Here is a 22,929-nt window from a genome sequence, read left to right on the forward strand (position 1 = left end):
AAGCTCTTAAAATATTTTAGGACAACTCTTCTGCTTTCTTCCTTCTTTAAAAAATTATTATTATTATTTTTTTTTTACCAAACATATTTCAAGTGTCTGGTTGACTGCCTTCCCAATTGCTCGAGCAACATTTCTTTTTCATGCCATTGTGACTCTTTGGAGCCAGATTCAACACACTGCTGGTGGTGATATGACTACCTATAGCTCTTTTGAACAATAAGTAAATCCATATCATCCTCCCTTGAACTTTTTCCATGGGCCCATTGCTGTCACATAGTTAACTACCACCTAAAAGTCCCCGTACTGGGAATTTCTTTGGTAATACAGCTTCTCCTCTGAATGGCTTTAGCTTACATGCAGTCAGCTGGGCCAGTCTGGCTGTCATATGGTTGATCCAGCTGTGCCCATGGCCTTCAGGCTTTGTGAGCATGGATTGTGACACCTGGATCAAAGTTCTGTGAGCCTGAGACTGTGTATGGGTTCCCATGACAGCTAGATGAAGGCTTTTCCAGCTGTTTGGCATCTGCTTTCCTATCTTTAATCTGCAGCTTAGTACCCTTTCCATCCATAAAGGCCTCCCCTGTAATCACCTGGGTCTTTTTCTATCTGATATGGTTGGACTGTCGCTGCTCATTAGCTCTGTACTTCCTCTCCTGGTCTGGGTATCTGATTTTGGATCGTCATGGGTGCCTTTAGTGTTAGTGCACAAAGACCTTTGCTGTACTTGAGTCAAGCTAGAGGCACAGCAGTGAGACTTGTCAGTTTAGTAGAAGTGTCAATAGTTGCATTCAGGGGATCTTTTGGCAGGATTCATCTGTGAACCGACTAAGCCCTGAAGTTTAATGAAATATTTCCAGTGTGGAAAATGGATGATGAAAAATGATTCAGCTAGCCAGTAGGGCAAAAGAACTTTAACTCAGGCATTTGGAGATGATCAGAGACTTTAGAGGTCCAGGGAAGCTTGGGGGAAAAGCTGTTGGTGGACATGGATGGCAGAAAAAGACAGCTCTGGCTCTGTACAGGGATACTGACTTCTTGACTCACCATCCATCCCATAACTGGCAGTCTGCCTGGCATTTGGAAATGACTGGACACTGCTTATGAAGATGATAGATAATTGAAAAGACAGCTCCCAAAAAACCTCCATGAGTGTCACATGAACTTTGGTCATGACAATAAAAGATATGTTCAGGATTCAGACTGACAGGATGAGCATCCTGAATTACAGGTCCCCATGTAAGGTCAAACATGCTTCTTAATAGAGGGTAGCTGAACTCCCTGAAGCTGTTGTGACGATCTTGTTGAAAATGCACAAAGCTCAGGACATGGCCCAGGTCACCTGCATATGATTCCACATTGCCTCTTGAAACATTTCCTTAAATTCTATCATATTTGTTACTTTTTGAAAGAAGACCTCTAAATTTGAGAGAGCAGTATGATCTATGCGCCAGGAGGTCTTCAGCTGAGTTAAACACGTTAAACATGTTCTTGAAATGGCCTTCAATCTCCTTCTCTCAGGACTCTGGAGAGGGAAGGTAGGGAATGGGTAGAGAGCTCCTATTCTACACTGAGGCCAAGCCTCGACACATTTTCCCCACAGGCCAGGTCAAGGCATTCCCTTTCATGCCAGTGCAGCACTTTGTTGGCCCTTCCCAGTTTCACAGCTGTGTTTTGTCTTTAGGTAGGGGAGCATCGGAGCACAATCAGGTCACCTGAATTAACGTTACTGAAATCAGGCCAAATGGCAGGAGAAACAATTTTGGTCTTCACATTGTGTTAATCCCAGAGGCACTTTTATTTCTCTCTGCTATGTGTAGCTGTCCAGGGGTTTATTTGGCATACCTCTTCCTCCAATTTTTCTCCCTCCATTTCAGTCCTTCCATCTGGAAACCAGGCCAAAGAGTGAGTAGACTATTGTGGAAGGAACCAGGGCCTGAGGTTTTCAGCATGGGAAAGTGTCAGCATTTGCTGGATTTTCTAACATGTGAAGTGTGTGCAAATGAGCCTAGAAAGAGTGTATGTGGGCTGATCTATGTGATCCAAAGGACATCTTTCTGCTGCTGTTTTGTACATCTGTAAGATATATTTTCACTTTTTTCCCACAGACTTACTTCCAAAAGGAGAATATAATTCCCAGAGAGACAGCTGAGTTAAGGAAAGGACACACATCACATCAGAAATCAGCCTCAGGAAGAGCTTTATTATATACTTTACTTTCACCAGCGGAAAAAGGCAAGGAAGCTGGAGACAAGCTGTCTCCTATCACAGATACACAAACTAAGGACCAGACACAGTATCCAAAGCCCTCTCAAGCCAAATGGTCCAAAGCAGATCATCTATGAAGCACAAAGATTGACATGGAGCTGAAGATACCAACTTGTGTTTCTTATTGGCTGTTTGAATTCAGGATTTTAAAACATTTTGTTTAAACTTTACAAAGTACATTGCAATGAGAAGCCACTTTTTGTTTGGTTAGGATGGAGAAACATAATTAAACCATTTTTGACTTTGCAGCATCATAGACTTCTTTTTAATACCCACTGTAGTGGTGATGCTCTCCATGAAGATTCTCTTGAGGCTTGAAAGAGAGCCTTGCACTCTGGAAGATGGATGATGGCATCCTTGGCTATTATGTACCAAGGGCTAAGTGAGGTTTTGCCCCAGGACACCTGTGTTAGGCTTTGGTGGTCTGCTGTGATAACCACACCACTCCTATACTCTTGACTGTCGGCCAGCTGCTAGGAACACTTATTCACAGAGGTTAATAAGATACAAAGAACTATGTTCAGAGGTACAGACCAAGTCCTGGAATATTGAAGAAGTCAGGAGACAAGATGGTATCTTACACAGAGATACCCACAGGAGGTCACCATAAGACTGGGGTTAGATTTTCTTCTGTTGGCCATCTTCGTAACTCCAGATGGCATTTGAGCAACTACTTTCCCTTGCTCTGGGATGAGCACTTCTCCTGTACCTTCTGTGGGAACTCCTCCACACATTTTGTTTGTGCTATCTCCTGGCATGGCTCCGCACACTGAGGAAGGCACTGGTCTTGGCTTGGAGGTAGACATGGATCTTGGCCTTGCTGAGGGCAGTTTCCTTGGTTTGACTCCTGGCACTGAGGGACACACGCCTCCTGAGCTTGTTGTGGACATTTATCTTGGCAGGGGTCCTGACATGAGGGGACACACACTGCCTCAGCTTGTGCCTGGCACTTTTCTTGGGTCTTTTGAAGACATGGAGGTGGCACACATGGCTGCTTGCACTGCTGATCACTGAAAGACATCTCAGATGATTTGCAGAGTCTGAAAACAGACAGTTTGAGACACTTTACATTAAATCACCAAGGGTAGGAATTAGAAATTTGTGCATGAGTGTCAAGGAATGAGAGTGGGGTAGGGGAGAAGATAATCCACTCCAAGTCTGAGTTTCATCCCTTTAAAAAACAAGATACAGAATCTAACTAATACCTTTTAAAAATCAGGTTCGAAACAGAATGAGATAGTTAAAATGGACTGAGAAATGGCAAGCTGTCTAGAAATAGTAGAAAGAACAGTCTAGGGTAACAGTGGTGGCCTCTCAGAGATGGACTTGGGGAAGGGGAATCAGGGGAGAGGAGAGGGAGAGAGAGAGACAGAGATAGAGAAAGACAGAGAGATAGAGAGACAAAGACAGAGACACACACACACACACACACAGAGAGAGAGAGAGAGAGAGAGAGAGAGAGAGAGAGAGAGAGAGAGAGAGAGAGAGAGAATGAAAGAGGAAATGCTTACCTGATCTTCAATGAGATTCAATGAAGGATGTGGACTGTGGAGTCTAGGGTGGTGAGGACTTTTATACAGAGCCTTGGATGGGCCTCCTGAAGGGCTGATGGGCCACGTGGGCTAAAGTCCTAATTGTGGAGTCACCGTAACAAGCTTCATGTGAAATCACGAATGGTTTGAGTCACTGCTTGTGATGCCTGTTAAGCAGCCTGCATTTTGGCCTCTGGGTTCTCACCAGACCTCAGCAGGGAGGGGCTCCCCACAGAACTCTTTCATTAGAGGCAGCAGGAAAAGTATGTTCATAAAATGTTATCTGTTAAACCAGGGCTGAAGACTCTTGTCTCCTCACACTGTTTCAGGATGTAGTAAGAGATAAGATCAACCCTGTTCATTTCATTAGCCAGTGGGAAGAATCTACACCTAAGGCCTGGAGTCTGTCTGAGTTAAGAACTTGTATCACTTATTTCATACATTTCCATGGGATACTCCTACACGAAGCATAAATCCCTTCCATACATTTTGTCTAGGCTAGCTCAAGGGATGGTTCTACACATTGAGGTAGATGCTGATCTTGGCTTGGAGGTAGGCATACAGACCCAAGGAAAATGGTTTGCTTTGGGGTTCTAAGCTGAGGATCTACAGTGTCCTAGGCAGAATGATTTTTTTATTTTCCCTGTATAAAAGTTCTGAGAAAAATTAGAGCAATTTCTTGCTCTTGAGTCAGGTAATGTGGTGAAGGGGAAAAGAGAACAGGCCATCCTCATTTTCTCTACTTTGAGTTCTGGTGCCCTTTGAAAGGTAGAGTTTTCCACGTGACTAAGGAAACAAGTTGGAACAAGGTGAGTCTGTCGCCTTTACTCCTGAAGAACTTGTCAAGTTTAGGCCAGTGAAGACTTGGAGTGGGAGGAAAAGATTCAAAGCTATTTACCCATTTTTTTCCTATGTCTTGTCACTCTCATTTGATGAGCCCTTCTTCTCTGGACACAGCAGTGTCCAAGCTATATTCGAGTTTACCACCTTTCAAGAGTATTCACTGGTCACTGTAAACTAGAAAGAAATTTACATCCTTATAAAATATTTATGTTTATAATATATATATATATATATATATATATATATATATATATATATATGACATTTAAGTGGTGCGGTTAGAAATTCTTATGCAAGATCATATTATTCTTGGCTGTACGTTCTAAACCATGACAAAATCACATATGTAACTGGAAGACAAGAGAAGATAAGTGGTTAGTGACAGGTATGTGCATCCATGAAGGAATACAAGGTTGGGTATACAAAAAGAAGGGAGCAGAGGAGAATCTACTCAAAAGCTTCAGCCCCATCATAGAACTTTTCTTTTTTTCTGCTAAAAATGATTTATTTGAAAATTCACATACAGTACAAAAGAGAGACTACATAGGATCTTTAATTTGCTTTAAAAAAATCAGTAGAACATGCAATCCGAGGTAGAAGTAAAATAGGCCTCCCAAAGTTGGAGCAGTGGGGGAAGGAGTGTCAGGTTTATCCTGATCTTCAACAAAATTCACACAAAAATGTTAACTGTGGAGCCCAGTCAGGAGGAGACTTTATTAATTGATTTAACTAAATATTAATATTTAGGGAAAATAGTATTCATAAGAGGAGTCTCTAGAGTCTCTACAGTGGTGAACTAATTTTATCTGCTAATATTGACTAAATTTCAGTAACATTAAAAATGATAACTCTCTGGGGCTAGAGCGATTGTTCAGTGGTTAGAGCATGGGCTGCTCTTACAGGAGACTGAGGTTCTATTTCAGCATCTAAACGGCAGCTCACAGTCCATATCTCTACTTTCCATGGACTCCATGTCATCTTCTACTTGCTTCAGGCACTGAACACATGCAGTAGTTACATACATGCCTACATTCAAGAAAAAGCACATGTTCATAAAATAAAAATAATTTAATAAATGATGCTGCTCCCTTTAATTTTGGGTTTAGATCTTGAAGAAGTAGATGCAGTTTGTTTCCTGAGATATAATCAGCTGAAATAAGGGATGTCCCTAAATGTTAATATAGATTTGGGATACGTAATAGGACTTTTCGTTTATTCTCTGTGTGGTATTCTGCATGCATATGCAGGTGTGTGCACACATGTGAAACCAAAGAAAAACCCAAAGTGTCCTCTGTTCTTCTCAGCCTTCTTTCCTTGAGACATTAAGAGAATTAATACAAAAGACAGAATCCAGGTTGCTGCTCGGTCTGACTTTGGTTCACGGAGACCATCTGCGCTGTGTTGCTTTTGCTTTTTTTACTTGCCAACTTGACATGATCTAGAGCTATCTGAGAAGAGAACTGTCATCTGACAAAATGCCCCCATAAGACTGGCCTATAGGCAAGTCTGTCAGGTGTTTTCTTGATTATTGACTAATGAGGGTGGACCCACCTATAGGCAGGGGTAGTGTCACCTACGCTCAGATGTGTCCTAGGTTGTATAAGAAAACAAATTGAACAAGACCCGAGTAGCAAGCTAGTAAGCAGCGGTTTACTCTGTGGTCTCAAGTTAGTTTCTGCCTCTACGTTTCTGACTTGAGCAATGGTCCTGAGTTTTCTTGGTGATGGACTGTTGTCTGGGAGTGTGGGCTAGAATAAACTTTTTCATTTACAAGCTGGTTTTGGTATTCATGGTTTATCAGTAGGGGAAAAGTAACTAAGACACATACATGACTTCTGACTTACAGAACTGCAAGGCATTTTTGACATTTTGTTCTAAATTTGTGGCAGCTTGTGTTAGAAGTGCTAAGAAACTAATACTTCTCAATATCCGAAGCTCTTGGGAATTGGAAGGAATAGAATCTCAGATGAAACCATGCCTTATAGCAACACACTCAATCAAGACCTCCTTTTGTGAAAGAAGACTCACACATTCATGGAACAACTAAGCTCAGAGTTCAGGCCTGACCCCATCACATAAAACAGGTGCATTGTTAGATTAGTGGCAACCTCTCTGAGATTTAATTTCTTTCTTTCTTTTTTATCTCTTCTTTCTTTCTTTTCTTTCTTTCTTTCTTTCTTTCTTTCTTTCTTTCTTTCTTTCTTTCTTTCTTTCTTCCTTCCTTTCCCCCCACTCTCCCCCCCTCTCTTTTTTTTTGGTAAGGTCAAAATAGTATTTCATAAATTCCTTTTGAGAATAGTTCAGGATATACAGCAATACTAGGTATGTTTGTACTACGTATGTGGGCCTATACTGGCCCAGGAGTCACTTTTTTCATTGATTCTTCCTTGATTTTTCTCAGCTCTTTGTTCTGTGTCCTTCATTCTGATTCTCCAACATTTGACCTTTGCCTTTTTTATTCACCATTATGAATAAAGCATTTACTTCACAGGGCTTTAGGGTACTGGCTCTATTCCTAAGACAGTCTGATCAGTCTCTGGCCTCCTACTATCATTAGGAAAGTTGGATTTTAGTAGGGTTTTTTTCCACCTTCCACATTCTGTAACACTATAGATGTGAAAAGGAACAGTAAACTGAAGTATTTCTGTGTCTTTCTAAATTTTTGGTCATGTGTGTGTGGGTTCCTTCTTTTTGCTTAGAAAATTCATTCTTCTGTCCTCTGCATTTTGCAGAGGCTGAAAGATTGCATCTAATTGACCTTAGATGACACATCATTTCTTTGGTGAAAAGTGGGAGACTTGGGTAGCCTGAGTCTTTGTAAAACTAACTTCAGTGGACCAGTTAGTTGGCAATGAGACTTGGATATCATTGGGGAGACTGTCCCTACTCCACATCTTAAGATGACTAATTTCCCTTACTATGTTCAGTCTTCTAGTAAAACTAGTACTAATCTGATTCTAAGGTTATCTGAGAATCTACACTTCTGGAGCTGTTATTACTGGGAGCCAGAATGTAATTAGACAGAAGAGACACAGGTATATGCAAAACATTGTTTTTCCTCCATTCCCATCAAATAACAATCTCCTTTGAGTAGACCATAAATGTTCCCAGACTCCTTTGATTCATTTACCTTTATATTACAGGGCAATGGGTCTGATAACACTGAAAAGTTTAGAATGTGGCTCATCCTGTTTTCTGGTTGTTAGGTGCCTCTGGAGTTTCCTGGGCTTGTGAATTCCTTGTGGAGAAAGCACTCTTTTTTTTCTTCCCATTTTCTTGTGTCAGCCACATGGGGAGTCTGAATCAGACAGGCTAAGGGTATGGATCACAGGCCCAGAGGGACATAGGAAACCGCCTGATTCTCCTTCCTTATTTTAGCTTCCACATGTGATTTTAACAGGCAACAGAGACCTACCTATCAAGTGTGATTATTAGGTGATAAAAAAGAGGTATAAAATAATTTGGGCCTTGTTCAAGGTCATGTGATATGTTCCTGTTTTTTGTAATGGACATGGAAAACCAGAGGATTGTATTAGAGACTCTTCATGAGTTTCAAGAAGATAGCAAGTGTGAAAAGCCTGTGGTTTTTTTTTTTTTTTAACAGCTTTTGTATATGAGAAAATATTCAAAGGCTTTACCTTCAAGAGAGCAGGAACACAAGGACAAGACATACTGACAAAAATGTGCAGAAATGATGTCCTCAAACTGTTTAGCTTTACTGTTGGTCTTCCATATTTTATGCTTTGAGTCTGGGCCCTGTTTACTAGATCCCTAAATCAGGGTTAGAAATCTTCTGACAAGCTCAAAAAGAAGGAAGGCCAAAATATGGAAGCCTAAGTTCTTAGAAAAAAAAAAAAGAAAAAGAAAAAAATTATTGTGTATTCATCATATATTATTATTTAACAAAATTTGTAAGCTATAATAATATTTCATAAATTAAATAAATTAATAAAAAAGAAATTTTCTGATAAACAATTAAGCCACAGAAGTTGGGTATTTTGTTTGTTTACTTTTTAAAAAAATGAATGTTTTATTTATTTACATTTCAAATGCTATCCCCTTTCACAGTTTCCCCACTACAAATGCCCTATCCACTACCCCCATTACCTGCTTCTTTGAGGCTGCCCCCTACTCCCGACTCCTGCCTCATAGCCCTAGCATTCCTCTGCACTGGGGCATCAAGCCTTCAAGGACCAACGGCTTCCCCTCCCATTAATATCAGATAAGGCCCCTTCAGCTCATCCCTTCCCCTAACTTCTCCAACGGGGTCCCTGTAATCAGTGTGATGGTTGGCTTTGAGCAGCCTCATCATCACAGAAGATTTTTATTTAGTTGTCTCTCTCCAGAAAATACCAGAAAGTGATATGAAAAGCCTCCTTTAAGGAGAGGAATTGAGGCGAGGAGCCCTAATTGTACTGCCTTCATAGGTATTTTTATCCTTTCCTTTTCTCTGACTCCTTCTATTGCTTTAATTCATATAGCAGATGGTAATGAGCCTGTACCCTTTCCTCTAGTGCCATGGCTGCCCTAGCTGGCCTGGATTTTCAAAGCAAGCCAGTGCAAGAGATTCCTAGTGATATCTGCTTTGTGACTCTATGAACGGACCCTTAGAACTGCTTTGCCAGGGAGGAAGAGTACCTGGCCCAACCCACCTCATTTTCTGTAAGCATCTGTCTGGCACTACACAGATTCTGGTGACCTCACTCTGAGGGCGTTGCTTATTTGTCCAAGCCTGTACACTTAAGTCACTTTGTGACTGCCATGGGACATGGGAGTAATTACAGCATTCTGTGGAAAGCTGGCATCCTCATCACATTCTGGTCTTCCCCAGAACTGCCTTTGATCTATCTCTCTCTTGGGAAGGTAATCATTAAGATGTCTATCTTCAGTTTCACGTCCATGGAAGTAGCAACAAGCACTTACTGGAAATAGATGTTTTCATGCTCTCAGAGCTGGTCTTCTTCAACACTGGACCTGGGTTTCTAGAAACATTTGGCCTATTTTCTTATGGCCCCACTTGGAAGTGCATGCACTCAAAGTGAAGTCCTTCAATACCCTTCAGAACGCCCTTCCAAGTTCTATCAGACATTCTGGCAGTTCTTGCAGAATTGATAATTATTTCATGATTACTTCTTTCTACTCTATTATACAATGAATAAATAAATGCATACGAAGTAAAATTCAGAAAGCAAAGGTATAGTTATTTTATAACCACATTTAACTAAGACAGCGCGACATGGACCAGTGTTCTACTATTATTTATGGTACTTTTGTGTTGAACGTACTTGCTCCATGCAAGATGACACCTTATTTCATCTCTAATTGTTTATTTTTCATCTCAGTCAACAGATTCAAGGCTTGGATATGCCAAAGTATTCTGTTTGGAGATATTCCTGAGTGGAGCCATTTCAGGAACGGGGTTCATATTGCTGCCGGGCCAAAACTGAGTTCATGATCCCAGACCCCAGATCTCATTCCTATCCTGCTTCTTCAGGTGTTTCATGTTATGTTAACTGGCAAAGAATGTAAAGAGGAAAGTTGCTGATTATCTAAACTAAGGCATACAAGTCGTAAATGGGCAGCTTGCCCACGCATTTCTTCCCTTATCATTCTAAATTCCAGGTCAGAAATCCGGATGGGATCTGACTGTAAAAGCTGAATCAAGGACCCTGAAACCAGGTGACTCGGATAAGACCCAGTCACCAATATAACTTCCTTGCTTGACCCCTTCTGTCAAAATATGATGCGTGAATTCAACAGCATACCCTGCTCCTCCTCCCTTTGTGTTCCCATCCTACAAAAATATTGTAGCATCTCCTTTCAGGGGTTCAGTTTAGATCCTGAACGGGAGACTTTCCTTCATGCAGAAAATAAAGCTTTCATTTAAATAAAGGTTCTGTCTCTGAAGTGAATTTTCTCCGTTTCAGCCTCACAACCCAACACTACCACTAATCTAAGGCTTCTGTCTTTCTTCAGTGGGCTGAGTAGTGCTCCAAGGAACAAGTCTAAATTTAATTAAATCTTGTTGGATATTTCCAGGCTTTCTTACACTGTGATATTTGCCTTTATTTACATGGCTTCTATTCCCACCTCCAGAGATACCTTTCTTTGTCTATTTTTTCTGAATTAAACCCAATGGGACAAGCTGTTGAGGCATTTCATGCTTTTGACATGTTTCCAAAACTGTCTTCTAAAAAGATAATCAATAATGACATCATCTTTTAACACTGTGTTCCAGTAATTTATTTTGTGACAACTTAGGTACATCTCATTCTATACCCGGTCTTTCCTCTTCACTTTGTTTTGTCTCATTCTATCCTGTCTCCCTCCCTCTTCCCTGATTTGATTACCTCTGAGGTGAGATGGTTTACCCACTATTAACAGTTAATCACAGGGTTCCCTATAACCTAACAAGGGTCTCCAGAAGTTCCTGATGTTCAGCAGACAGCTTTCTGCCCAGGTTTTGAACTGTGGAAACTTTGGGGCAAGACTCCCATCCCTGCCAGAAGAGTATGAGACTCAGCCCCTCTTCAGTGATATTTCACATCTGGAAACTGGGAAAACGGTTCCCTAAAGCCCTTGTCTAAGCTTTTCCAACTGAATAGTGAGTATGTGTCTTCAATCAGAAGTTGTCCCTGCTTCCTTTTTCAGGCAGTAGTATCTGTATTTGTCTTTCACTGTTCTGAGCCAGTTTTTTTTTTTTTTTTTTTTTTTTTAAACAAGGGCTGGGAGCTACTAACATGCTTAGAATCTATGGAAAGCCATTCTTGGGTCAGCCTCTTTTATGAACTCTTAACTATTGCTGCAAAAACTTTCAGACATATTACCATTTAAATATTTTGGGCTGTTATAAAGCACCAGTAGTTTAACCTGTGTGACAAAACTGTCTGCCTATAGGAGTAAGCTCCTGGCCTTCTAGGAAAACAGGTGCTTGACTGGAGATAAGAGGAACATCCTGACCATTCACAAACTAGATCTGTAGACCTGGTCCCAAGAATGCAGAGAGAATTGGATGCACGCTGAGGAGGAAGGAGGAAAAAGAGAGGAGAAGAAGCAGAGGAGGAGGAGAGGAAAGGAGGAGAGGAGGAGGAAGAGGAGGAGACAAAACTGTGGGTGAGTCCATGTACCTGAGCTCTGGTACTCTTGTTTGCTACAGTTCTCTTTAATGTTGTATCACACAGCAGTATCCATCTCAGAAATATAAGCCACTACATTCCTTCTTGTGGATTTATTTGGTTAGTTCTGGACTCTTAACTTCTTGTAAAATTCTTACTAAAATACCAGCTGTGAATGCCTTCCCTCATTGGGGTACCCCTCTCCCAGCATGCATATCTAGTTCTTGCACTTCAGTTTCAATTCTGAAATGTTATAGATTCACAGAAATTTGAGAAAACTGAGGACCTATGTATTCTTTATTTGGGTTCTTGAAATGTTAACATGTTATGGAATTTTAATATCAAAGTGAGGTAGATGATACAACCCTCAATTCCTTTTTATTTTAGTAATGTCTGTCACCATGTCTGCAGGGGCACAGAAGAACATGAGCACTGTGCCCAGAAGATTTAGTGTACTCAGAGGAGAAGTGTGGAACAGTGGAGCTCAGATGTGAACCTTGCATTGCCTTTTTCCTTACTGCTACTGCAGTGATTCTCAGCCTTCCTAATGCTGGGACTCTTTATACAGTTCGTGTGTGGTGATCTCCAACCATAAAGTCATTTCATTGCTACTTCATTACTGTAATTTGGCTACTGTTCTGAATCATAATGTAAATATCTGATCTGCAGATATCTGATGTGTGACCCCTGGGAAAGGATCATTTAACCCCAAGGGGTTGAGAATCACTGTTCTGTGTTCCAGTACACTAAGAACCTGACACTGGTCTCTTCCTATCCCAAATCTTAAAGTAGTATTGTAGCAGCAGTACTGTTTGTACCATCTTCCCTATGACAGTGAAGGAAGCTGATGGATGGATGGTAGGTTAAAGTTACCATGAAGTAAAGTTACCGTGTTGTTTCAGAGTGCAGCTAGATCAGTGGTTCTCAACCCTCTGAATGTTGTGACCCTTTAATATAGTTCTTTAGGTTTTGGTGCCCCCAACCATAAAGTCACTCATTTGTACTTGTCATGAATTGTAGTATAAATATCTGGTATGCATGAAATCTGATGTGTGGTCCCTAAAAGGATCAAAACCCAGAGGTTGAGAACCACTGAACTAGTTTAAACCCAGATTCTCTCTCTCTCTCTCTCTCTCTCTCTCTCTCTCTCTCTCTCTCTCTCTCACACACACACACACACACACACACAAAACACACACCTACCTCTCTGCCTTGATTCTTAGGTTACATGCTTTATCAGATACACCAAAGTTAAGAATCATACATTGCCCTAGCAGGGCTTGGAATTCTCTGAAAAGTCACCTTCCCCTATGTGACAGGCAGAGGCTATGGGGTCCTCAGAGATCTCTCACTGCCAGGATTGCTTCTTGGCATAGTACTGTGTAACTACCACAAAATGAAGCAACTCCTCCAAGGTAACAGAAGTCTTGCACAGCAGAGGAACATGTTTACTTGTTAGTTCATGGTTTCACTTCCAGCCTCACAATGTTCCAGGTGGTAATGGAGGCTAGTGATGGTGAGGTTGGGGTCATACATTGTTCTACAGGACTTGTCTTTCTCTGGAAAGGTGCCTTCCCCTAAGTGACAGACAGAGGCTGTGGGGTTCTCAAAGATCTCACTCCCATGGATTGTTTCTTGGCAGAGTGTTATGTAACAACCACCACAAAATAAAGCAAATCCTCCAAGGTGACACAAGTGTCCCACAGCAGAGGAAGATCTTGGTCAGCTCATGGCTTCACTTCCATCCCCAAAGCATTGGAGGTAGTCATGGAAGCCAGTGGTGGTGAGGTTTGTTGTTGCCCTTGGTGCCTCACTCTGGGGGTGGGGATGGAGAGGGGCACTTGGGAGGGCAAGGCTTACTTCCACATGCATTGTGGGGACATGATGATGGACATGAGCTGGGTGGTGGGCATGGCCAGGAGCATTTCGGGGAAAACAGTGGGGAACTTGGTCGGTGACACGCTAAGGGGCATGGAGGACATGGAGGACACGGAGGACATGGAGGACATGGAGGACACCTTGGAGGAGGTGGGCGCTTGTCTAGTGTATACTTTTCAGTGCAGCGTTGTAGCAGCTTCCTTAGATAACTGGGCTGGCATTTGGTCTGGCATTTTTGTTCACATCTGGGATTACAGTTCTTGAGATCATTCTTATCACTTGACATTTCTTCTGTAGATATGTAGGCCTAAGAGGAAATGGGAGACATAGTATCACTGAAGGACAATTCATGGGGCTTCTTCCTGCAGGCTCATCCTGGTTTATCAAGAAACTTCCCATGTGTTCAATCTCTGAACCATCTCATTAAGAGTTGTCCTTGTCTGTGGACCTGGGGTATGTCTGGGTGCCGGCACTCTGATTTTCTCTTACTCTGTTTCCATTTCAGACTAAGGTATTCTAAGGTGCCTGGAATGTCCCAACTATCGTAAGACCCGTAATTTCGGTGTTGATGTTTTTTGTAATCCCAAGTGTTTAATGTAATTTACGTAAGCTATAATTTCAAGGAGTCCACAATTTTGATTACATTGCTAAGAGCATCTGTGGTTCAGCAGAACCATGGCAGACTCCTTTCTCCTCTCTGGAAACAGATGGTTTGTGAGTAGACTTTGGAACTGCAGGCACATCTGAGTTGTTTCCTAAGCCACCCAGCCTTGAAAATTGCTTTTTTGTCATCTGGTGGACTGAAGCAGTAAGGCACTTGAGACTATTATTAGACTCTTGGACTATTCTGGAACCACCTTCTCCCTTTTCCTCAAGAAACTGATTCTGTCAAACAACTGTGGAACGGGAAGAAATCAAGAGAGAAGAGATTAACTAAATGATCTTAAAGCATGAAATATGACTTCCAGAGGGAATTCCTTTTCTGCTTAGTTCTACCATGAGTTAGGTCTTTTCCTATGGAAAATTTGATTTCTAGACTTAGTTTTTTTTTTTTTTTTGTTTGTTTGTTTTTTTGTTTTTGCTTTTTTGGTTTTTAGTTTCTAGCAACATTCAAAGTTGGCTTTAGTTGATATATGTCTGATTTTATTTAATAAAAAGTAAAATTCTATGAAATGTAGTTTACAAACCAGTATGACTCTCTGGGGAGGCAGCTCTTTTAATGGAACTCTAAAATAGGTAATGTTCAGTCTAGTTCTTGCTATTTAAAATAACAAGAAACTTTCGAAAACCAAAACCCTCCCAGCTCTACTCAGCACTGGGGCGGATGCAGCCATTTTTAGGACAGAAGATGCACAAGAGCAACTGTCATTGTTGTCCAGATGCAACTCACCCTTTTCTGGTGGTAGTGAAATCAACAAGCAGTTGACTGAGGTGGATGGTAAGGCTGTGCTTGGGAAGGTGGACTTTCCCTCTGCTTCCTCTGCTGAGCTCTGAGAAGCTGCGGGTGGGTCGGGGGCAGCTCCATTTATGACATCATTACAGCATCATGAGTAGTGAATGTTGGGTGACTCCAGGACTTCTAACTTAAGTCCTGGACATGAGAATCTAGCTATGATTATTCAACTCTCGGCCTAGTCTTCTCTCTTCTGGTCCCTTAAAACAGACAATGGGAGAATCAGGCTACTGTGAAGGACTGTGAGCTCTGAGGGCAGAAGGCTCATTGCTGTTAGGAGTGTAAAAGCTAGATAACTGTCTGCCTGTGGTTTGTTCCCTCCTTAGATCCTCAAAGTCATTTTCCCTGCATCTTTCTGGGAAGTTCACAGGAACACATACTTCTACTCTTTTCTAACCTGTTTTTATTAATATGGAAATTTAAAATATCTTTTATCATCTCATACTTGCTAGCCCAAGTCCAAAGATTATTTTAGCAGATTTTTCTAATGTCTCTATGAATTCTCTGTCTTGTTCTCTGTCTCTGTCTCATTCTCTCTCTCTCTCTCTCTCTCTCTCTCTCTCTCTCTCTCTGTGTGTGTGTGTGTGTGTGTGTGTGTGTTTTACTGGCGGGAGGTTGGTGATTGTTTTTGCATTCAGGGAGTAGTTACCTATTCGTATCTAAGGTTAATGCTCTTCATTATAAGCAGTGAATCTAACATTTCTGATGATTACTGACAATCTAGTTAACAGTACATCATGCTGTGTATGGACAAGCCTCTCAGAGGGTTTTGTTTTTTCTGGCTTTGTCATAGGTCTAATCAGGGAAGTTTATAGGTGGAACTGAGATGCATTTGAGTGGAGATAGGAGGAAGCTGGCCCAACAAGTAAGGAGTAAATGAAGTTTGTCAGAGACAAAGCAAGAACTCAGTCCCAGAAACTCATCTTGACAGTCTCTGAGGTTTCACAAGTGAGTGTTTTGAGCTTTATTTTTAACCTTTTTTATGTGTCTGACTATTTTACCACCGTGTATCTATGTTCACTCCGTGCATATCTAGTTTCCAAAAAGGCTAGAACAGGGCATCAGAATGCCTGGAACTGTGGGTATAGAGGTTGTGATCTGCCATGTCATTGCTGGGATCGGAAACCAGCTATTCTCCAAAAGCAACCAGTCCTCTTAACTACTGAGCCATCTTTCAAGACCCAAAAGTGAATCTCTGCTAAAACTGGTATCCTCAGACCTAAGGAGTCGAGGATAATGGAGGGTGGGATGGGTTGATAAGTTGTGTGGTGGAGTGTGAGACCATTTTACTTGAACTGGCTTATAAAGATGTACAATCTAAAGGAAGGCAGTGCTGGTTATGGTGAGTATGGATGAGAGAAACATCACCACAGAGGTCAATTTTTGTTGAGTCATTAAGAAGAAAGTAGAGATGGCTTAGGTTTCAAGATGAGAGTTCTATAACTCTTAAAAACTAAAGAGAGACGTGCTTGCACTAGAAGGCTAGGTATTTGAGTCTCAAAATGCTGAGAGTGGTTGCTGGGGCACCTCTTCAATGATCATTGGAAACCTAGCTTTGATTGTGCCATTGAGCTGACCAGAGACTTTGAATTTATTTCAATCCAGAGTCTTCAGCATGATTTGGTTCAGAGACAGGATTGAGGGAGAGGAAAGAAAGGGGATGGGGAGAAGAGAGAATCATAATTCAGAAAGAATGAATAGGCCGTAAACAATCCAAACATGCCTAATGAGAAGTGGGAGTTTGGGGACCATTTAACTGCTTGGCACAAATGGTATTCAAGACATAATCTCAGCACAAAACACCCATTTTCTTTTCTCTATAATTTGTCATGAATTCTATTTCTCCAAAGATGTCCCCATGTATACTTAGAGAAGCCATGCTCCGCCTGCTGTTTATCTCTAGATGCAGCTACCAGTCTGGATATGGAGAAAGCAAGTGATTTTCAACATCAATGTCAAAGCTGTGGTGATTTTCACTAGCCACAGCCATCGCCCACTTGTGTCCTGTCCTCCAGCCATTATTGCTCGAGCGTATTATCTAGTGAACCTGAAACACATCAAATCTACTCATCTTCTCTGCCCTTCCTCCATCTTTAGAAGTTGAGCGTTCAAAGCTGAGTGCACAGATATACTTCCATACAAGGTCTCAGGTCAGCTCAGCTTCTTTGGTGTTGCATTTGGTACCCTGCTACCAGCCTCACACTGGGCTTCAGTTTCGTGAGCAAGTGGCTAGCAGCAGTTACTGATACAAGATGCATAGAATGCTGCTTAAAGGAAGGGGCCTCAGGCTTTGGGGGATGATGAGTAACTGCCACAGTCTAGCCTAGATCAGGGGTTAAGTGATAGGTAGGACCTTGGTGTCAGATTCCCTAGGTTCAAATCCTGCTTTTATCCTTAACTTCCCTAATGCATCACCCACTGGTGATATACTTATCCTGTCCATATCTTCACTCTCTTACCCACAAACTGATGTAACTGCAGCACTTGTTTAGGATAACATGTAACTTGCACTGAGTGCCAGTCTCAGATATAAAACCCACACTCTCATCATCACACAGATTCACTACTGCCAGGGTTGTTTAGAACAGAGACACATCAGAAGTCCGTCAGTGTTCTGCCTGGGTTCTTTATTCCTTGCTTTCTGGATCTCTCTGTTTCTCCCTCCCTCCTTTCCTCCCCCCTTTCTCCTTTCCTTCCTCCTTACCACACGTTTTATATGTACATTTTATGTTTGTGTATTAACACAGTTATGTTCAGTTTTGTGTGCATCTGTATGTTTGAAAAAGTATACCCCAGAGGTGTTTCCATGTCATTCCTCAGGCACAGGTACTATCTTCCTTCCTGTTCTGTCCAGGCCCCCTCTTGCCTCCCCTCCCCTCCCTTCCCCTCTCCTTTCCTCCCCTCCCCTCTCCTTTCTTCCCCTCCCCTCTCCTTCCCTCCACTCCCCTCCCCTCCCCTCATCTCCCCTCCTCTCATCTCCCCTCCAGTCCTGTCCTCTGTTCTCTTGAATTCTGTTCACTGTCCTTTTCCATCCCACATCTCTTTCCTCTTCTCTCTTTTCTTCTCTCTCTCTCTCTCTCTCTCTTTTTTTCTTCCTTTTTCCCTTCTTTCCTCCTTCCTCCCTTCCTCCCTCCCTCCTCCCTCTTTCCTTTCTTCCTCCCTCCCTCCATTTCTTCTTTTCTTTTCTTCTTCTTCTTTTTTTGAAACAAGATATCCCAGCAGCAAACAAACCCCAGTCTCACTTTTCCTAGCAATGAGGTTTCCATTCCCATTGTGCTGCTGTACCACCAAGGTCATTTTTATTTTTATTTTTAAAAACATTGATTATGAGTACTGAATTCAGGTCCTCCTTATGCTTGTAAAATGAACGCTCTGCCAGTTGATCCATTTCCCGAGTCCTGTGTCTCCATTTCTATTTGTTTCTCATACCTGACGTTACCCTGAAGTGCACCTTTTCGGTTCTATACTTTCCTTGAACTTTTCTCCATATTATCATTTTCTATTTCCCAGCTAAATAACTTGGTAATGTTCCCAGCAAGATTAAGTATTTCAATGTTAATCTTAAACCATAATTTCTGCTTTGAGTAAGGACAGTTTATATAAATGTCATTAATAAACAATAGTAATTTAGCCATGAAATCTAAGATGGCTGGGAGAGATGTCTCAGTAAAAGTACTTATTTTACAAAGTATGAAGATGGGAGGTTAGGCTGTTCCCATAACCCCAGAAGAGAGAGGTGGGTAGATCCCGAGACTTTGTTGAGGCAGAAGTGGTGAACTTCTGGTTTAGCGAGAGAACATGCTTCAAGGCTAAAGGTCCAAGAAGGATGGAGGAGAATACTGACATGCTGCTGTGGCCTCTGAATTCATGTGCATGGGTGTGCACAGGACAGTTCTCCCCATCCACCCATACCCCATAGCATTCCATGGTTACACTGTGTGTATGAGACAGCCATGGAGATTATAATAATTGGCAACATGAACTAGGGTTTCCTTTTATAGTTTTACCCCAAAGTCTTTCTGTGTACATTTTACTTTATTCTTTGAGAATTTTATACATGTATACAATATATTCTAATCACATTCTCTTGGGACTCCCTTTCCAAATCCCTTGGATGCCTCTTACATGTACTTCACCCCAATTGGCTAAAGCTTCTTATCTAGGGGTGGGGCTTATGATCTTTACTCTCACTGTACTGGGACATTGGCTTACTTGATCTTGTACAGGTGTTATGCACACAGCCATAGCTGCTTGAAGGAATGAGGGTAACAGCCCTGAAGCTGCTGTTTGTTCTAGTCTCCTTAACCCCTGTCTTTTCTATTCTTTCTAAACCCCCATCTGTAACATTCACTGAGCCTTGGGAGAAGGAAGTATGATATAGATGTGTTGCATGTAGCTTTGCTCCCCACCCCCCCGCCCACAATGTTCCGGGAACAGGCCGAGTACCAGCCCCAACTCAGCTTCCCTTGAATCCAAGGGTTAAAAACACAGAGCAGATGATCACTCCAAGGAAAAAGTGTCTTCCAGACATAACAGGGCTGATAGTCTGCAAACTCATAAAGACTGTGGCACCATACACAGGTCTCCATAGATTAAAACCACATGGGGTCCCAGCACTAAGAGAAAGAAATGGATGTAGGTTCCTATTCAGAACCAAGATGCCATTATAATTGATTCTTGGTGGGAGAGTGAAAATCCGTTTTCTCCAGGGAAATGTCATTGGGAATATCAGCTAAACTTCAGGGCAGGCCTCATTTCCAGTATTAGTAGATCAACACAAAACAGACTGTGGGGTTTTTGTGTATACTGTTTTTTGTATTACTGGTCTTTTGATTGCTTTGATATTACTTTTTATGTTTTGTTTGTGTTTTGTGTTTATCTGTTTATGTGTTACTTTAAAAAAAGAGAGAAAACATAATGTTGGGTAGATGAGAAGTTGGAAGGAATGTAGAAGGGGTTGGGACAGGAGATGGAAAATGATCAATATATATATTAAAATACTTCAAAAATTAAAATATCAGGTATTGTTCTAAAAAAAAAAACTATTCTGAGCTGATGCAAGATGCCTCTGGGCTTAGCAGTGCCTTAAAGCTGACTTTTATTTCATATACAGAGTGAATTTTCACCTTAGGGTCCCCTCCCCTTTATTGCTTAGTTGAGGATGTTTTTGTTTTTGTTTTGATTTGTTTGTTAGTTTTGTTTTTTGTTTCCTATACATCATTCTGTCCGCTTGCCTGTCTGCATGCCTGAAGGCCAGGAGAGGGCGCTAGAGTACATTATAGATGGCTATGAGCCACCAAGTTGTTGGGAACTGAGCAGACAGTGCTCTTAACCTCTGAGCCATCTCTCCAGCCCTGGAGTTTTGATTGTATGTCTTTTTTTTTTTTAAGATAAGGATTGTTTATTGAACACACACATAAAGACTGATTGACCAGGGCAACAGCTTCGGACTCAAAAGTTGAAAGCTTTGCACTGGACATTTTTCAGGGCCAGCTTATAAGGGCTTAAACTAATACTGGCAAAGGCATCTCCTTTGTGCCTTCCCCTTCCTCCTCTCTCTCTGTCTCTCTGTCTCTCTGTCTCTCTGTCTCTCTCTGTCTCTCTGTCTCTCTCTCTCTCTCTCTCTCTCTCTCTCTCTCTCTCTCTCTCTCTCTCTCTCCCTCTCTCTCACTTTCTCTGTGCATGTTGCTCCCGAATATGTGACTTGTGGGATCCTTTGGGAGCTATGTTTGCCTGCACAACAGCTGGATGCCTTTTTTCTCTTTAATTACTATTAGTATTGTTTATGTTCATTGTATGTCGGGAGGGGAAAATGGCTCTTGTTCTGCATTTATCCTATTTTATTTTTTTACGATAATTTTTTTTTCAGCCATTCCTATTCTGTGCCCTATGACCTGGACAGGCACATGCTTCTCTAGCCTTGTCTACCGTTCTCTCTGAGATCATCCTTCTCTGAGAAGCCTTCCCACTTATTAGTTTCTTTGCCTTTTATAATTCTGTATGTCACTCTACCAATGTCACTGTATGTCACTGTACCAAAACAAAACAAAACAAAAAATCCCACACCTGCAATCTGCCCTCTCTCACCCACTCAAACTGAATTAACAATACCAGAATTCTTCTACCTGGTCTTTTCTAACATGTCTTTATTGTGAGCCCCAAACTATAAACAGTATCCCTATCCAATAAATCTGCTATATCAGAACCTGGCCTCATGCAACCTCCTGCCTCTTGGTCAGCTCCATAGCATCTGTGCCCTTAGGATTTGCCAGAAGTTTCTTAAGTCACAGGCTTCTGACTAGTGTTTGTGAACTGTACATCCACTTCAGTTAATCCTATTCCCTGATTGACTGTTGTCTTACTCAGTGTCATGGTCAGACATCTCCTTGCCTCCTTATCTCAACTGGATGCTTTATTATATGGTTATGATGAATTTCTAATAAAACAATGCTTGATATTACTACAGAACTTAGGATGAGGGTGAAAGTTGCTCATTGATTCTATAGAAGCCTTACTAACCTGGCCCAAGGATTTAGACTGGTTGTCTACTTTTCTTATCATTCTTGAGATTAGATTACTTGCAGTTCCCAAAATTTACTGGGTTGTATTTTTCTGGAAATTGCATTTTTATTTTTTGCCAGGCATGTGCTGCCTCTTCCATTCCTAATAAGAAGCTCATAAACAAATTACCTTAAACATTTATGTGATCTATCTGCTAGTTCCATCAGGCAGCCAGATCAACCTATTTATCTATCTATCTATTGATTTATCTATCTGTCTGTTCATCTGTCTGTCCATCTGTCTGTCCATCTATCCATCCATCCATCCATCCATCCATCCATCCATCCACCCAACCACTCACCCACCCACCCACCCACCCACCCACCCACCCACCCACCTATCTATCTATCTATCTATCTATCTATCTATCTATCTATCTATCTATCTATCTATTTATCTATCCTGAAATAGGGATTAAGCCTTGAGTTTCACACATAGCCTTAAACTTGCTGGCCATACTCCTCTGGCCTTTACTACAAGGTCTGGTGCATTCTGAGATTTTTAAAAATCACATCATAGTTAGCAAATTCTCAATCTCTTTTCATCACTTGATGGTCTCGAGAATGAAATCACTTATTTTTATCTCCATGCCCCAGCACCCAGTGCCTAACCTAGCATTCTGGTTTCTCAATAAAAAATCTTATACAGTTTTTAGTTGAAATGTTCCTAAATGAAATGTCCTTACTCTTTGCCCCCTTCATCTAACTGATACATATGTTTATATCTCTGTACAGCTTGAAAACCTGTCTTTCATGCAGAATTTCCCTGCCTTTCCCCTCACCTGCTGCCATGGTTAAGAGATGCTCTCTTTGGGTTCCTGAGCACACCCCTGCAAAGGATCTTCTGGGAAGTGGCTCAGGACACTCATCTCCTTTCCCACACAGAGCCCTGGCTTCAGAGAAGGACTTTTTTGCCTCTTTACTGCTATCCTACAGCCTCAAATTTGAGCTCTTTTTAGGATTATTTGAGGAAACTATATATGGATATAGATGATGAGCTAAGAATTAAATGAATTATCTAAATGAGATATCTTATTCCAGGCAGGTGTGGGTCTTCCCTAAGGGCCAGCAGTCATCATTAGGATATTTGTATCGAGCTAACAAAAAACAAGGCAAGGTAGCACTCTGAACATTGGGAATCTACAGTTACTGTGGATTTGTCTTGGATATAGCTCCGTTGGTTCCAGAGTCCCAAGAAGAAAGGGACTTCAAATGAGATTTAGACCTCTGTATCCCCTGCCTAGAAGCTTGATTTTCCTTACCACGATTTTCTATTTCTTACA

General features: G+C 41.5%; 1 protein-coding gene across 1 annotated transcript; it reads right to left on the reverse strand.

The window, feature by feature from the left end:
* Positions 1-2,935: 2,935 nt before the first annotated feature.
* PRR9 (proline rich 9) lies at positions 2,936-3,286 on the reverse strand (the record flags this gene model as incomplete). Its single annotated transcript, XM_080915607.1, has 1 exon — positions 2,936-3,286. The coding sequence occupies one exon, from the start codon at positions 3,284-3,286 to the stop codon at positions 2,936-2,938; it is 351 nt and encodes a 116-aa protein (XP_080771733.1).
* Between the last annotated feature and the right edge of the window lie 19,643 nt (positions 3,287-22,929).

Source organism: Micromys minutus, assembly GCF_963924665.1.
Source record: "Micromys minutus genome assembly, chromosome: 4".
Lineage (NCBI taxonomy): Eukaryota > Metazoa > Chordata > Mammalia > Rodentia > Muridae > Micromys > Micromys minutus.